General features: G+C 37.4%; 1 protein-coding gene across 1 annotated transcript in view; it reads left to right on the top strand.

Annotated features, from left to right (window-relative positions):
* The window catches only part of ctnna2 (catenin (cadherin-associated protein), alpha 2), a 355646-nt gene that overhangs the window by 324400 nt on the left and 13041 nt on the right, over positions 1–18205 (top strand). Inside the window, exons 10-12 of the mRNA XM_052602746.1 lie at positions 8556–8648; positions 9682–9838; positions 12846–13046. Coding sequence (XP_052458706.1) covers positions 8556–8648; positions 9682–9838; positions 12846–13046 — 451 coding nt within the window. The remainder of the gene's footprint in view (positions 1–8555; positions 8649–9681; positions 9839–12845; positions 13047–18205) is intronic.

Genomic DNA, 18205 nt, shown 5'->3' with positions numbered 1-18205 from the left:
AGGTATTGCAGTATCATTTATACCTTTGTTGTAAAATGTGGTCAGAATTTGTCCCTGACCACTTGCAAATGTAAGTAATCCAGTAATCCAATCACAATGCATCTTGGCTGCATTTACTTCTGGATTTTAATATGGTGAAATGCTATCCAATTGTGATCTGATCACTGAAATCGCATGTTAATGCCGAGTGCAAAGGGGTCTCTCTATCTCTCAGTCTCCCACAGTCTCTACTCTGTTTTGCACTCAACAAGCATTCTCTCCGGCCAAACACTTTTAAATGCATTGTTTATCTCCAAACGGTTTTAAATGGTGACCCTAGAGTATTCTTAAATATACAGAGAAATTACAAAGAACAAGCTTGGCTCCATTTTCATAATTGGGCTTCACTGCCAAGCACAACTGCTTGGCTTGCACCCTCACAAGGAGAGATCGATAGTTCAGTGAAAGCTGAAAGCTGCCCGCTTATACTTTGGGAAGTTGGGGAGTCACACAGTGCCTTCCAAGTTTCTCAAGCATTTTATGTTGAAGACCTATTATCTATTCCGATTTGAAGGCATGTCGGGATCCAAGTGCAAGATGTGAGAGTAACATCAATCAATCCAAATGTTCTCTGTGGGCGCATAACTCTTTGAGAGCTGACCCCTGATTTGATGCAGAGCACAGCCTTGGGCTGAACTGGAAGTCACTTTTCACACTGAGCAGAGATCTTTTGGTAATGATTTAGCTAGGTCTTCAGTAGGGCATCTCTGAGTGCCACCGCAGCTGGGTGGCAATGAACAACCTGGCCCATAAGACTCTATCACCCTCTCGGGCATCCGTCCTTCTCAGTTCTCCACCCCTGAATACATCAGCATCATCCGATTGGACAGCATCTCTGCCATTGCCCTCGGTGATTAAAGTCACCACCCTTCCCCTTGCCTCTCCACTTGTACAAAGTCAAGCATGTCCACTCAGCTTTATGGATTGTTTATATTGCTTTCAATTACCTTCCCATGTCCCACACTGAAGTCAGTAAATTTTTATATGCTGGAAATTACTCCCCAAGCACCCATCTCCACCATAACTGCCAGGACCCATGCAGAAGCTCTCCATGCCTCGGCAAATAAATCATATTTAGAATTCATCAAAATAATTTAGAGTTTATTAGAGTTTATAAACCAATCCAAGCTGTGCTTTGGGCCTTGACTTTTTATTCCTAGCGGTCGCTTGTCAGTTGTTAAACTCATTAATAAAGCCAAAAATCATACAGCATTGCAACTAAATTAAATTTCACAGTGCTGGTTCATCTCGGTGAAATGTGGCTCATATGAACCCTTAAAATAGTCTTCTGAAATTATTTAATTTTATCTTGAGGGGCTACACACTTGTGATATCTTCTCTAGATTCTGATGTGAAAAAGGCTAAATATAGCTACGTTGAATATTTGGATCATAAGATATGTTCTCCCCAAAAATGTGGAAAAAATTTGTGAAACTCATATGATGGATATTAAATAAACTTATATTTGAATATTTATGTTATGCACTTACACCAGATTTATTCATTTGATATAAATGAGTTCATTGTACAGTACAGTTTTAAAGTATGTGATTGACAGTAATAGACATTGTCATTAATTAACATAAACAAATTTTTCTTTTAATTATCTGCAGAAATAACTAGTATATGTTCAGTACACATGTACTTTGACATAAAATGCCTCCCACCTCCAGTAGATATTTAAATGTCCTATACAAAAAGAGGAAAATACACACTAGCTGCAATCACAGGAATAACAATCGATATCTAATCTAGCCCAAATCTGTCCTGACGCAACTGGACTAAATGCAAATGCAGTTGGAAACAAATGAAAAAGACACAAAGGTTACATTATTGCAGTCAATAGATGTCCCTGAAAGAAGTAAGAAGGATTTTCTGAGTTTGCATGGTGTATGAAATGCTTGAAAAAAAAAAAAAAAAAAAAATTATATTGAAGGAACAGGTTTTGTTGTTGTTGTTGTTGTTTTGGACACTGAAAGTCAATGGGCAAAAAGTTGTTTTGACTTCCATTGTATGGACAAAACAGTTTCCAAGAAGAAGAAAAAAACTTATAACTAAAATAGATTTGGAACAACATGAGGGAGAGTAAGGGATGACGGTATTTTTATGTTTGGATTATTTATCCCTTTAGGTTAAACTAGTTTTATTATCATTTTTGTTAGTGTCAGTGGTTGGTCTTACCGATGGCAAATGTCATTCACTTTGTAAGCACTATAAGCCAACAATGGCAGGCATTGCTCCTTTCCTGAAATAAGAAGAAAAGTAATCAACATGGCTTTCGACAGGCTTTCTCTTTTCATTTGGTTGGCTCTCCTTTATTTGCCTCAATTCAGGCTTTGTTTATCAACTGGCTGATTGTGAGGCACTTAATTATGCCACACTCCAAACTGCAGGTTTCCCAGACTATAAGCTCCTTGGCACAGTAACTTAGTCGAGAAAAGTGTTGTGGACGTTTACTGACTTCTTAAGCAATGCCTGTGACTCGCATGATTAGAATTACAGACTCTGGAGACAAATAAGACTCAACCTGGGATGATGTGTACGTGCGCTCCTCTGTGTATTTCTAGGTGATTGAAGGCATTTTTGATATTTGTTACAGTGCCCAAGGTTTAAATTGAAGAAGCTTATCACTAACTCCTGCATTTCCTAGTGAAGTTGTGTGTTTTTTTTTTTTTTTTAGCATTTTCAGCTAACCTCAGCAGAGAGAGTGCTGAATGAACAGCCAGGTGTTATTCTGTTCATGTTTTTGTCCAAAATAGTGCTTTTATTTTCAATGTTACAGATTGCACATTTACTGCAGTTTATACATTGATCATAGAAAAAAAAATAAAAAAATAAATAAATTGTTTGATATCATAATTGTTTTATAACACAAAAATTGCAATGTTTTAAGATGTGCAGTGTCATCAGACAGTAGGGTAAGTAAATCAATTAATTTATAAAAACTATTTAGACATTTACTGAAAAAAAAATACAAATGACTAAAACTTTAACTAAAATAAAGCAGAATGGAAAATATAAAACATAAACCATGCCAAAATATTATTAAAAACCATAACATTATCTAAATTTTGCTACAATTATACTTGTAAAATTCATTTTAGTAGTAGTAGTATCTAGTACATTGTTATGTAAAGTATGCAATGCAATAGTTTATTTCAAAGTACCATGGTATTCCCATGACACCTCTATTTCACATTTGAAAAAAAGTTTGATATACATAAAAAAAAAATGTAAACATACAGTGATCATATCAAATTGAACATAATATTATCCTTAGAAATAGTATTTTCAACAGGTTGATAAGTCTCTGTTTAAGAGGATGGTTAAACCAACAATAACACTAACATCAACGATGTCAGTCATAAAAATGACTAAAGCGCCAGTGGTATTTCTACTAATAACAGATGAAATATACCAGGAACAGCATTTACGAGCATAATATATATATTTTGTTTTGTTGTATTTAAGGAGAGAGATCAAGGTTTGTCCTAGACTACTAATGTTGATTTTCCAAGATTCTCTTTTTAGATCTTAGACTTGCTTTAAATGGCTTCTCAAAAGCCATTAACTTACACTTTGCTGAAATGTACCCATGCATACACTGAACCCTTCATTTTCACCAAGGCAAAACCTCTGAAGGGGCTGGGACAGTTTTTCATATTGACCTTCATGCCAAATCTCATTATCTCCTCATGATGTCTATTTATGACAACCCCATATATCAAATTCAGGCCTCTTAGTGCAACTTTGGTGACAGTTAACATTTCACTGAGGTAGTTTGGAGCCTTCGAGCTCTAATGGGGACTTTTCAGGTTCTCAAAAAGAAAACATAAGAGAGAGAGGAGTGAAGAACCTGAGGGGTAAAAGGCCTCTTGGCTGATGGCCGAACTGCTCCAGACCGCAGCCCTGTGACCCAGTTGAGCGTGCTAGCTGGAAGCGTTTAGTGTAGCATACTGGCTAAGGACAGGTAGATTCTAATAATATAGCTCCATTGAGGGAGCCAGGCTTCCACAGCTGTCACAGGCCCACCAGCTTTGACTCTATTACACTCTTCCACATCAGGCAGAAAGTGTCAGTGTAAGAAGTCAGAAAGGCTTATTCACTTCCTTGAGATGTCAAATGAGAAGATGTGCTGTGTTATTAGGACAGCTCTCAGCCATATTCCATCCGTTACATTTGAATGTACGATCCAGTGACTATAGGTTATTGTTGAAACATTTTTTTTTTTTTTTTTTATCATTTATTATGACCATCAGAAAACTGTTTTAGTGCTTTCGTGAAAAAAGGTGATCTAAATGAGCTATATCTGTTTAGAGCTCTATCTGTAGCGGCACCGTGGTACTGCCATGGTATCAGAAGGTTAAACCATAGTGTACTGTACACATAGTACAAAAAAAAAAGTTTCTTTATGGAATCAATTTTTGATGAATTACCTTTAACATCATTCCTATTGCACAAAATGTTCTTACAGTGGAAAGAGGCTCTTTAGATTATTGAAATTTATATTAATTTAAACTGTTTTTTTTTATACATTTATTTGGGGAACCCAGAATGATTCTTCTATGAAAACCCCTTTCGAAACCTTTATTTTTACGAGTGTACTTTGATGTATACTTTGATACTGAATGATTGGCAAAAAGTGGTCACACAAGGTTGAATAAGCTGCATTGTCTATTGAAAATAATGTAGCGATGAACTGTATAAAGCATAATGGACAAAAGTCACCAAACCAAGAAGCTTTTTGTTGATCTGTGTGATGAATCTGCATGACCAACTGAACACAGTGTGAAAACTGTGTACAGACATCTTTCAGCCTCATGTGAAATTCCCATTAGTTGAGATTTTAATAGAAACTGTGAAAATGGTCATTTGGACTGCACTTTAATACTCACCAAGCATTGAGAGCAAAGGGAATGACGGACGTGGAACGGAATCCAATTTACTCACTCAAACTTGTATGATCTGCACAAACACTGTTGCAAAATGTGTGTGACGTAGCATGTATGCTAAACTCAGAGCCACAACTTGACAAGTCCAGCACTTTTGTGTTTTTCCTGTAACTTTGCATTTAAATCAGTGTGTACATTTGTGTGGGCCTTTCAAACTTTCCCTGTAGACACGTCAGGGTCATCAGGTTTCAAACATCTGGGACTTAGCTGTTGAGGTTTGCTGCTAGCTCTCGCACGGTCACGCTTGGTGACCCATGTTTGTTCCCCACCACACACAGTGGGCCATTTGCTCCATGCATGCTGACAGGCTGATTTATTTGTACTCTGACCAGGATACAGTTGGGGAATAGGGGGAAGCACTCAAGCCAACACTTTCTTGTGCCCCACTCTTAACTGACTCTTTCTCTTAGATTCTATCCGTGAGCACTGCAGCCTGCAGACGAGATGCACTCACTCAATTTTTCCCCTTCCAGACAAAAATGCAATAAATTATACCTATATTTTGACAGGAATGGTTCCAGCAAGAAGTGCTGAGGTGTCTGAAATAATGATTTAATGTCCACAAAGAGAGGAGGCAGTGATTCTGTTCCATGATCTAGTCATCTCCCTTCACACTGAATGTTGAAACCTTCATGGAACCTCATAAAGACAGATTTGAAATGTTCTACATATCAAATAACTCTTTGTGCCATACTTATGCTCCTAATGTGTGGTGTACAGAATCCTTGACCTGAACTTGATTCCGACAGTGCTTGCTACAATAATGCAACACTAATTATATTTGTATTAAAATAATTAGAAGTACATTTATAATTAATATGTTCGTATACATATAATTAGTATGTATAACTTTCTTTATTTTTTATTAATATTGTGAATTGCCATTTATTTATTGTATTTATCATTTTATTTATTTATTTCAAGAACTATTCATGGGTAAGGCTGATACTCTGGCTGTAGCTGTCCGAATTAAATGCTCAGAAATCAATAGTTATTTTATAAAGGTCTAACTAACTCTAACTCTTTCTCTGAAATAATCTAACATGCAATGCACATGCAAACACTCTCTTGTCTAAACCTAGCATGAAACTCATTAATGTAATTTTGACATCCTTGGCTACCTAACAGGGTCCTTTTCTTTGAGAAAATAAAAAGGACTCACAAAGGAGGAGTGGTTCTTTAGCTAATTGCAATTAGTAATTTTGGCCGGACACTGTGTCTTGGCTGGGATCCAGCTCTGAGGATTGAGTGCTGGAGCATCGGCCAGTTCTGGCTGCCGGCCAGGAGCTGCTGCTGGTTTTACTGTGTGTTCCGACCATGAAGGACTAGTGAGGACCAAAGGAAGCAACAGCCTGACTACATGACAGGATATCATTTCCTGCAAACGCTGTGAGTCTTTCACTGCCATCCTGGTGTATAAAACAACCCCCTACCTTCCCATCCGGTCTTTTGTGCTGCTGTCTCATGCCCCTTTTTCCACCGACAAGGTGGTGGAACTGGTGCCCACTTCCATTTAGGCGTGACTCCATCTCTAAATTGCAAGGTGGACCTGGCTGTTGGAAACCGTGGGTGTAGACGGAAAAAAATAAAAAGTACTAAAGCTGTCCCTGGGGAGATATTTTTAAAAAGGAACAAATATGTATTTTGGTATTAATATGCAAACTTGAGGTACTAAAATGTGGTTTCAGGATACTAATATACTCCAGTAAGTAGTAAATACAGACAAGGATGTACTTTTTGAATGTGTACTTCATTACTTTTTGAGAGAACGACTCATTAAGTTGGGATCGTGCCAGTGGAAAAGGGTCTCTCTTCTCGCATATTAGGGTGGGTTTTTAGGCATCACTTGAATCAGAGAGTCACAATTTACTTCTAAAACACAACTTCCAATAATTTGGTACATTAAAAATAATAATTTATTATGATTTGATGATTTTTTTTTGTGAATTAATCAAGAATCACCTCCCACCCACACACACACACACATAGACACACTGGTACTCTTATGCACACATCACCATTTACAACCCTCAAGGATTTCTGCCTTTACACTTTTAGCAGCGGCTAAACACACACACACACACATGCAAGCACACACTTAAACACAAGAGCGATCCATCAAAGCATTCAGAGCTGTCAGGGGTAAACAGGAGAAAAGGGCTGTAAGCAAGAATCTTCTAACACAGATTTGATTTGCCTCGATTTACCTTTAAAAAAAAATATATGAAAGAAGAGAAGCCCGCTGATACGGATTCAGTCATATTGCATTTGCCAGCAGGCATATGTCACTTTAGCGCCGTCAAAATCCTTACTCGTGGCTGCTGTGTAATCTGATTTACCAGCAGAGGACAAAATGCTTGGAACACCAATTCTGGACTGTTATCAAAACGGGACTGACACGCCTATTAGCGCCTTTCATCGAGGTCTGACGTGTCACCAAATTATAAACTTTCTGAGCAATATTCTGCTGTTTTCTGTCGGATCCGACACTTTTGGCAGCAAGGGAAGCGGAGGCAGCCAGGTTTTTAGCATCCAATCTGTCCAGCGCTCCTTGCGCAGATGCTTTTCCTATGATGGGAGCGAGCAAACACGAGAAAGAGACCTTTTCTCATCACACACGTATATTCACGTGTATGCACTGATCCGGCGTTGCCAGATGCACTGCAGTGATGGTAACCTGAGGGTTGCAGGCAGGCAGAAATTAGACAAGGAGGTATCACACATAGAGGAGCCATCTGCTAGTTTAATTACACTTTTTCTATCTTTTTTTTCTCTTTTTCTTTTTTTTTTTTTTTCGTCTAGGTAGACTGGCCTAATAATTTACATGTGCATGTGAAGTTCAGTATTGAACCGTATTTATTCCACCAAAGTGCTTGTGGTGGAAATTTCAGATGGAAAAAATTATTACTTTTTGAGTGAATAACAGAAATGTGGCAACCTCCAATTAGGACCCCTCTCCATGTCCACTGACATTTTTGGGGTAATTGTGTTTTCGAGATTGGGAGTCTCTATGGCGCACACAAACAGACCACTGTCCTTCTGTTGCTTCAGAGGAGAACATGAAGAAGCAACCTCTTATATGTCCAGGAGATTGGCTGGTAAAAATTCAAATTACAGTGTGTGTGATGTCAATTATTCAAATAGAAGCTATTTTTAAAATAGTAAAAGAGAGAGCAAGGCAAGATGATTTGGGGCCGGGGGAGCATAGGGGATGAGGGACCCACAAATCATGTTCTTCACGCTGGGAAATAACAAATACCAATCTAACACTTGAATGAGCCCTAACTCTCTGTACATATTTTGCCCTGTCATTGCCTTCTCAAGCCAAGCATTAAATCCTTATCCATTGCACACAGCACTGATAGCTTCAAACATGAAGAGCAAAACGGACTGTGTTTTTGTATATGTGTGCACTCTGCTCAGGAGCTTTATTTGTCCCTGTCCAAATGCTAGTTTAACCTGCCTGATTTACAGAAAACTGGCAACCAGAACCACAAGGTCACTTTATACTTTAACCTTTAAGTACAAATGACCCCCTAATATCTCTCTCTCACTCTTTTTCAGGTGGCCAACCTGGCCTGTTCCATCTCTAACAACGAGGAGGGTGTGAAGCTAGTGCGCATGGCTGCTACACAGATCGATAGCCTGTGTCCTCAGGTAAACAGTTTGAACCTTTGCTATCCAGCCACTATTCAGTTTTCTATAGCCTCTTGCAGTTTTATATGGTGCTGACAAATAGTAATTCACTAAACACATTGTGTCACGTATTCACTATAATGCACCTTATTTGCAATACTATTTATTCCATATAGCACTATTTGAATGCCACAACTACCATTGCACTATAACCAGTCACAGAAAGACCAGAATTTCCTTCAGAAGAGATGCTTGTGTATATATTTTTTTTTTTATTGATGATGGCAGCAGTTATTCTTCAAATGATGGAGAAGAGCATATAGCCAGACACATATCCATCCCAATCATATTTATTGAAATATGACTCACATTAGATTTTTTTTTTTTTTAGCTATTCAAAGTTAATATGAATTTGTAATACAAATTCGGTCTATTCCAAACTTTTTATATATATATATATATATATATATATAAGTTGAGGCATTCAGAAATCTCTTTGGAGTAACTTGCACTTATCAATTCTTAGTAGTAAGTGTCAGAAAGTAACCTGGACTGGCCATGGTTATGTGTAATGTTGGACTGGAATTAAAGGTTCCAGTATATTTCCAGTACATTATCACAGCAGTTCCTTTAAACTGATCTCACATTCTGACCCCCTGCAAGTGTAGCTAACCTAGAAAACTCTGGAAGTAATTGTGAGTTGCGCAAGATTGTTTCCTCTCAGCAGTGTAAAGGACTAGAGAGTTTGGCAAAGGTAAATTTGACTCCAGTAACCTTTCCCCACAATGGACTTTTAGATCTAAGATTTTATGAATCATCATTTGACTCAAAGATATAATAGCAGCAGGTATTCTGAGGCTTATAGTTCATAATTTGATTTGAAAATCTGCACAAGGTTACATAAAGAATAATAATAATAATAATAATAATAATAAAAACTTGGATTCACTTTTGTGTTTATACCATTTGTCAGCAGCATGACTCACACAATTAGGTTTGTAGTTTTTCTCAGATTTAGGTAGGGTTCAGAATCATACCATTTTCCTTCTCTCAGGTAATCAATGCCGCCCTGACCTTGGCCGCTCGCCCTCAAAGCAAGGTTGCTCAGGACAACATGGATGTTTTCAAAGACCAGTGGGAGAAGCAAGTACGCATTCTGACCGAGGCCGTTGATGACATCACTTCTGTTGATGACTTCTTGTCTGTTTCAGGTAATATGGAAACAGATTGCTAAACAACCAAAAAAAAAAAAAAAAAAAACTAATATACACTCAAAAAAATTTACTTTCACCTTTGCTAATTTTACTTAATCCGTTCATGTTATGATTACTTAAAAAAAATTATTTAACAATGTGAACTTGATTTAATCTAGTTCATTCAACAAAAAAGTGTGTATTGTCAGCTTTACTTAAAAAATATTTGTTCAGCCAACATAACATTTTTGCGTAAAGGTAACATATTAGTGAAACCAACACAGACTTGCATCTCATTGGCTGAGGATTTCTGCAGTGTATTATGGGTAATTGTTATTCTGTCACCCTCTTGGAGAAGTGTAGCACCATTAGATAGGTAGATGAGTAATACAATTTATAGCAATTAAGTTGTTCTAATAAGTTTTAGAACAAAACAAACAAAGAAACAAACAGTTTGAAATGTTGTTTTGTAATTTAAATATGTTTGTGATATGCTTGATAAGCTGTAATTATAGAAAGGTCTGAATGAAGAGTAATAATAATCAGCTGCTCATGGTCCTAATGCAAGGGGGTGGCATTATTCAAATTTTATGTCATCATTATTTAACAGTTTCAGGTACAATTAACTCATTTGTTGTTTGTTGACTCTATTAAGGGTTGTTAAGTTTACTTAAACTTATTTTGTAAAATGAACTTAATTATTAAAAACATTGTCCAAAACATTGCAGATTAGTTGGGCTGACACTATTAAATTAAGCTTTGCCCAACCATAGTAAATAAGTTGAATCAACCTTAATAAATTAAGTTGACCCAATGTAAATACATTAAATTGGAGTAACAGAATTGCATAATGCTGAAATAAAGCAAATTAATCATGTGGAAATCCTTTCCATGATTTTTTTATGTTCGTTCAAAGAGTTATTTTTTTGAGTGTATATATGAGTTTATGACGAGGAGAAGCTTAATAACTGGAAATGTAGAACAATGGCATATTTGCTCTTTTATTTACTTTCTTTTTTGTTTACAAAAAATTACTAGCTTTTTTACTTCATACATGAACAAGTACTTACAGATAATGAAATCCTAGAAATGTAAAAATATTCCACACAACCACAGTATTACAAGATAATTTACTATTTTCATTAAATACTGTTCTTAATACAACATATTTCACCATTCAAACATGTATACAATAATTCTAACATTTAAACTCGTTAACAAGCATTTTATCTATCTCACTCCCATCATTTATCTGTCTGTCTGTCTATCTATCTATCTATCTATCTATCTATCTATCTATCTATCTATCTATCTATCTATCTATCCGTCCGTCCGTCCGTCCGTCCGTCCGTCCGTCCGTCCGTCCGTCCGTCCGTCCGTCCGTCCGTCCGTCCGTCCGTCCGTCCGTCCGTCCGTCCGTCTGTCTGTGTATATTCTATTTTGTGAGACATCCATTGAGTATTTATTGCCTGCTGGTGAACAGAAAATCAAGTAACCATTCATTATACATACTATTAAAACATTTTTAGAGCTTTTGAAGCATATATTTTTTGAATGTGAAAATCCATCATCCTCCTCTTGACATCTAAACTCTCCACCCTGAGTACAGCCATAGAATATAGCCATGTCTATTTATCCCTCTTTATAATGGACATTCTAAAATGTCAGCTGCCTTCACTATCAAGATCCCATTATCTTGAATGGGAATGTCCATCCAATATGAATGTAAATGGCCATATAGTTCAACGTAAATATGCACATTTATGACCTTTTGCATATGTAGCCTTGCTTTGAAACAGTGTTCACACTATATTGCTATTTTGTCCATGATTGTAAGTTGTCTTGTTTTGCATTCGTGAAAAAGACTATTGAATTTACAATGGACATACATTTGGTCCCAGTTATTGTTTCAATGTAGTTTAACTTGGGCATTAGACACAAACATACATATTGCTTTTATAGCTAATATAGAGAGGTTAAAAAACGAAAATATAAACCAAACATTGTAAATGCCTGTCATCTGTATGCAGTATATATGTAATATAATGAATGCTGTGAATACGTATGGAGAGGTTTTCTCTAATAGTCCACCCATTTTTGCTGATGAACAAGATAATCATGTTTAACTTAAGTCTTTCATCTTGTAATAACTGTATAAATTGAATTATTTAATTCTCACAGTTCTTTTATTTGCAAACAAGGCTCTTTAACTTCTCAGTCTCACCTCCTACCTCTGCAGAAACATCCTTGTGTTATTTTATTTATTTATTATTTTTATTTATTTTTTTATTGTTGAAGTGTAGCATATCCTGTCTGGATCCTGCAAAAACTAAAAAGTTTTAGTTTACATGCAAATACATATACAGTACATGATCAGTCAGTGCAAGTATATGTTTACAATGCAGCACTGGGCCAATATGGCATGTGACAGATTTTTCAGCTGGCCTGAAATGCTCTCACACATGGCCATGGGTTATCCTTATTTTTGAGCCCTGCATGTGCTTTTGTAAAATTCAGATATAGTATTTTTTTTTTTCTTTTTTTTTTCTATTCGGAAAAAAATCTATATGCAATTTATTTCACAGAAAGGTTGTAAACAGAGTGTTTTGAAAAGGCAGGGGAATCATCAAATCTTTTTACATGGAAAGGGAAATGGAAGTGTAAAGGCTGAACATATTCATAATAATAGTGCAGATGTGCTTTACCACAACATCCAAAGAGCTGAAAAGGATCTTATTAGAATAGGAAAGAAATAACACCCTTATTAAGAAACCAGTGTTTGTTTAGATCAGGTTTAGATCATAACCAAAAGGTGTTTATTAACATTCAGAAAATGTTGACCGTTAAACCTAATATTTTAACACTTGGATACTTAAAAAACAAAACAAAAGAAGAAAAAAAATTGATGTGTTTCAAACTTGCTACTTTTTTAACTTTTTGTTATAATTAATCTTGAATGCATTAAAAAAAAATCACATTTTAGTAATACTAACATGTTTCCTCGTTGTAACTCATCCCTCCGCAGAGAACCACATTCTGGAGGATGTGAATAAGTGTGTGATCGCACTGCAGGAGGGGGATGTGGACACACTGGACAGGACAGCAGGGGCAATCCGGGGCCGAGCTGCTCGTGTGGTACACATTATTAATGCTGAGATGGAGAACTATGAACCTGGCGTCTACACTGAGCGTGTTCTCGAGTCCATCAAACTCCTCTCTGAGACAGGTAAGAAAAATGATCACACATGCACTTGGGTCCTGATCTTGTCTCATGCTCACTAAGGCATGAATTTATGGTAGTGATGGGGACAGATGGACAGAAGAGACCAGGAAGCTCTTGGAAGAAGGAAGTTAGAGGAGAGGGGGGCTAGACAGACGAGAAAAGATGGTGAGGCTGGAGATACCACCTGTTCCTTCCTCTGGCACTCATCCTTTGCTCATTCATTTTTCATCTGTTTTCCCCCAACCCCTCCACCTTTGACAGTCTAGTGCCAGCTTTCAGGAGGCAGCAATTTAGACACTGACAGACAAGGCCGAGGGCCAAAATATACCAAGTAATGCAGAGATTTGTGCATAGCCTTCTCAATGCTTTTAAGACACAGAATCTGACAGGAACCAAAAAGGCTGCTGTCTTAGGTGTTAATGTGTGAGAAACATCTCGCCTGACACGTTTTGATGTAGTTGTTCGTCTAAATGCACTTCTACGGTTGTTCGGAATCAACAAATGGAGGGTGGCTGGAAAATGAGCACTCAAAATATTATTCTGGCGGCGGCGCTTTGTCCTGCCTTCCTCGTTGTGTCTAAAACATTACATTAGACTTTTTTGACAGCTGGCTTTGTTTAGAAGAGTGGAATATGAGAGGAAGAAAATAACAGTCCTGCTTTTAGGGTTGATACTGCATTATTTTTGTTATCATAAAATTACTGCTTTAATCATATTATAATATCTAGTCTGGCAGGAAGAAACAAACAACAACAAAAAAATATTTCCTGGTTCTCATCATCTTCCACTCACAAAGGTTTTTTTTTTTTTTTTTTTTTTTTCTTTCTTCACATCACTAGAATATTTAAATGAAGCATTTCGATTTCTCTGTCAAAAATGACATTAAGTCAAAGTGACGTGATAATGAGTGGATCATTGTCCACTATAGTGAATCACTTTACACTCATATCCAATTATCACTTTACACTCAGATATTGAACCGCATTCAGATCAAATTGTGTTGGTGCGTTTGTTTTGTCACCATGCTTTACATAGTTTCTATTGCACACTCGGTGCAATTTGTAGTGAATTCCTTAATTGCTGTGTATCATATCATTCGAACCCTCGAATTGAACTTTCCTCTATTAATCCATGCTGGAGGGCATGGAAAACTGAAGTTGATTCCATCATCTGTTTTACACTGCAACAAAATGTGTCATGTACTTCATGTCAATTATCCACTGAAAAGTATGATACAGTATATTTAATTCACCATTTCATCTACCTTTTAATGAGGACCAAAAACTAGCTTTTCATTGCCGTCATCATTTAATTGAAAATACACCACCTACCTTTGTCTTTTTTATATATAAAGAGAGCACACTCTTTCATGCTCGCTCAGCTTGAATGAGAAACTGTTCTGCTAGTTGCTTCAGCAAAACCAAGAGAAATATCTGCATGCTCGATTGAAAATGATAATTGAATCGTGAAAGGGCTGGACGCGTAGACTGGCTCTCATCTTGTCTGTATTCACATTGATAAGGTGGTATTTTTTTTCATTAGATTTCAATTTGTCTCTGCTTCTGCCTTTGTTTTTGGAGGTATGTGCCACACAGGGCCATCGTCAGGGAAAGGGGTAACTTGGAGAAGTTGTTCCAGGCCCTTTGATGAGAAGGACCCACTGAGTTCCTCTGTAATATAGTCTACTCATTAGGCCCAGGGGAGGGCGGGCCACCCATAAAAATTTAGTCCCATGCTCCATGAATTCAAGTGACAGCCTTGGTGCCACCACATTAACGGAATTGAATCATAAAGCATTGCTGCATTGATTCTTCTAGACCTTCCATTATTGCACAAGACTTGGCATGCAAAATTTCAATGAATTTTTGAAAGTTTGCAGATTTAGGCCAGACATAGCACTGGGGTGGGGGCTTAGCAAATTATATATTAAAAGTGAATTCCACCTGAACGTATTTTCCATTTAATTAAGATGTTTGACACCCAACTAAGTCGCTTTAATCAGCTGAATAATAGAGAAAATTTACAGGTGAAGCGTTCCAGTGGACAACTGGAGTAAAACAGCAGGTACTGTTTGGATCACTCAGTTTGAATCACTCACAACTCAAGGTCAGGCTTATATCAGGTTCTTATGAATTACTAAGTTAGTTAAGACTAGCTGTTCCATTTCCAACATTGTCTGGCACTTTCTTATCAATTTCTTCAACTTTTTGGTTTAGTTCCTTATCGCCAGATGGACATCTTTTAGCCTAATTAGAACATGAACTTTATCCTGCATTTCCACCCAAGCCAGTGTAAATATAACAGAAGCGGAGCTGGTCCAAAGTCTGTAAAGATACAAAGCTAAAGGACCTTCAGCACATAGTGCTCACAAATCTCGAATTGTGTCCTTGAGCTTGGAAATCAATAGTATAATAGCAAAGCTGTTATGACTTTCACCTCTCTCTTTATCCTTTCCATCCTCTTCCTGATCCAAACTAATCTTCATGCGGGAAAAAATTACCTCATCATTAAGGTTATGCTCAGGCTCCCAGTAGATTAAAAATGAGAAATATGGCTGATGTAATAGTGCCAAGTAGAAGGCAGCAGTAGCAATACTGTCATGGAGCATGGCAGAGTGAGTAGGGCTCATGCCAAAGGGTGACCATGCAGAGATGAAATATGGCCACCTAATCACTGCCCTCCATCTAACACACACACAAACTCACACATGATTTTTATGGAAAATAAAGTGTTTCACTGACAGGTTAAAGGCCATGTTTGCTCATGTACCAAAAAAAAAAAAAAAGCAATGACTTCATGAAGCCAAATGACCCCACAAAACTTTTTTCCTCAACATGTCACGACCCAAGAGTTAGCTTGGTTAGACACAGGAGGCAGCACGTCCAAAAACAAGGATAATACAATTAGTCAATGCCTGCCTACTACAATGAGTCCAGTAGTTTGTTATTGAAAAACAAAACATAAGGGAAAAAATGCAGATCCTAAGAAACGGCAGTGCTAACAAATTGTACAGCCTAAGGACCAAAATGTAAATGAAACCATGAAAGTACAAGTGACCTCGTTGTCAAAGGAGTTCCTTCTGCATTTTGAATTACTTGCAGTGTTTTGTAAGACCTATTAGCATTAGGAATGTCTCATTGCGTTTTCAAGTATTTCATTTTGAGCCCATTAGGCTGGTCTGACCTCAGCCTCTCAAACAGAAAATCCCAGTTTGAGCATGTTTTATACAATTCACCCCAACATTGTCTCAAAACACTTGCGAAAACACCATTTGAAGGCTCATGGAACACATCTGACTGCTTGCTTTATCTGGAGTTAAACACTTAAAGAAAATAATCCATTCTAACATGGGTTTTATTAGCTCCTTTCATCATTTCTCACTGGTCTGAGTTAAATTTGCTCCTCACTAGCAGCAACTTTACTCATTAATGGCTTGAAGAACATTTAAATATTTCTATTTAAAAGTCACAGCAAAATTCCCCAAAGCTCATTTTACGCCTCTCCAATAAGTGGATTTAAATGAATTAAATATGTGTTAAAGCAAGATGGGGTTAGAAAGAAGAAAGGAAATCAAATAAAGAGCCTTTACCGCAGCTTTTTTTGGATGTTTTGCATAATTTTGTATTTCTTACAGTATGCGTTCATTTGAAATTTAAATCTGAACTTGCCCATTTTAGAAGGCAAATAGGCAAAGTGGCTGTCAGAGAGGATCCTATACTGGTCCCCTTTTAAAGTTAATCTCATGTCAGATGCCTGGAATCAATTTGAATTGGTTAGATGGCTGAAGACAACACTCTAGAATTTTCCTGTCACTCATAAGACCCACCTTCCCCATGCTGTTCCTGTCCCCAAGTGTTTCTTGGGTCATAATATCCTAGTTCCTGGCTTTTAAAAATCTAGAGACCTTTCACTCCTTGATACATTTGTTGAATATTTCAAGAGCATCACTTTGGAGCTTGCTCAAGGGTTTAATACGAGGCTTTTTACTGTGCCCATCTTTTTTTCATCATCCACCAAGTTGGCCTCGGCATTGATATGAGTGTGACTTGATGTCAGGGTTAGATCACACCCTCCACCAGTGACATTGCCATGGAAACTCAAGACTTCTGGATATTTCCCCCTTCCTCGTCGAGTATGCAGGCAGGTCATGCAGTGTCAGATCTGGAGCTTGAGTGTGAATCGGTGGACTGCGGAGCACAAAGAAGCATACTTGTTTTGTGCAGTCCAGTTGGAGAAATTAAATCGTCAGCTCTATTATTTACTCTGGAGTCATCAAGTTTTAAAGCATGGGATTCACAATAAGATTGTCGGACCACTTTAAAATGATACTGTATTAACATTTTATATAGACATTTCACATTAATTCAATTTACTTACAAGTCCATTTACTGTCACGATGCAGGTTTAGCCGTAAGTATTTTATCAAAACGGTTACACCAAGGGTAAGTGGTCCGAACAAATTTGTTAAGTGTAAACGCTGAAATACAGCTCATCATGAAAACAGATCAAACTGATGTCACATTAGTAGACCTTTCCCAGCCATCTAGCTGCACTCAATCAATGTCTGTCAACATTATTCATTCTTGACTCTTGTCTTCACCAAACAATCCCTTACTGCAGCCAGCATTTAGTGCCCGTTACTGAGGAACAAGATGGAGGGTGACTTGAAGGAGGGTAAAGTGGAAAGTGATATAATTATTTATATGTTTTAATTTATTTAATTTTTTCTTTGGGTGAAGAGGTGTCACTGTAGCCTTTTATTGAGTTGCGATGCCTTGGCTCACTGATGGTCATGTGTTCCCGTCAAGGTGAAGTGGTTAATTGGCAAAAGTAGGGTGCCCCTTCCACTTATTTTCAGGGTGACATTCTCCCGTCTTGCTTTTCCGCTGTTGTCCATGTCCTCAGGCCTGACTGACAGGGAGTAGATGGTAGAAATAGATGTGCCTGCCTGAATTTCGACACTTAGCTTCTTAGGATCACATATTCTCCATTTTTCTCACTTTTGACTATATCTTCTCACTGATATGTTTGGCACCTGAGGGAATTTCTGGTTTTTGAGGAATGTATGTAATCCTTTTTTTTATGTTTTTCTGTGTATCTGTCTTTCTGTTTTCACTTTCTCTCAGCCTCTAGCTCAACACAATCCTCTATGTCCTTCTTTT

The sequence above is a fragment of the Carassius gibelio genome, chromosome A1 (assembly GCF_023724105.1).
Source record: "Carassius gibelio isolate Cgi1373 ecotype wild population from Czech Republic chromosome A1, carGib1.2-hapl.c, whole genome shotgun sequence".
Classification (NCBI taxonomy): domain Eukaryota; kingdom Metazoa; phylum Chordata; class Actinopteri; order Cypriniformes; family Cyprinidae; genus Carassius; species Carassius gibelio.
This window is presented reverse-complemented; position numbering and strand designations above follow the sequence as displayed.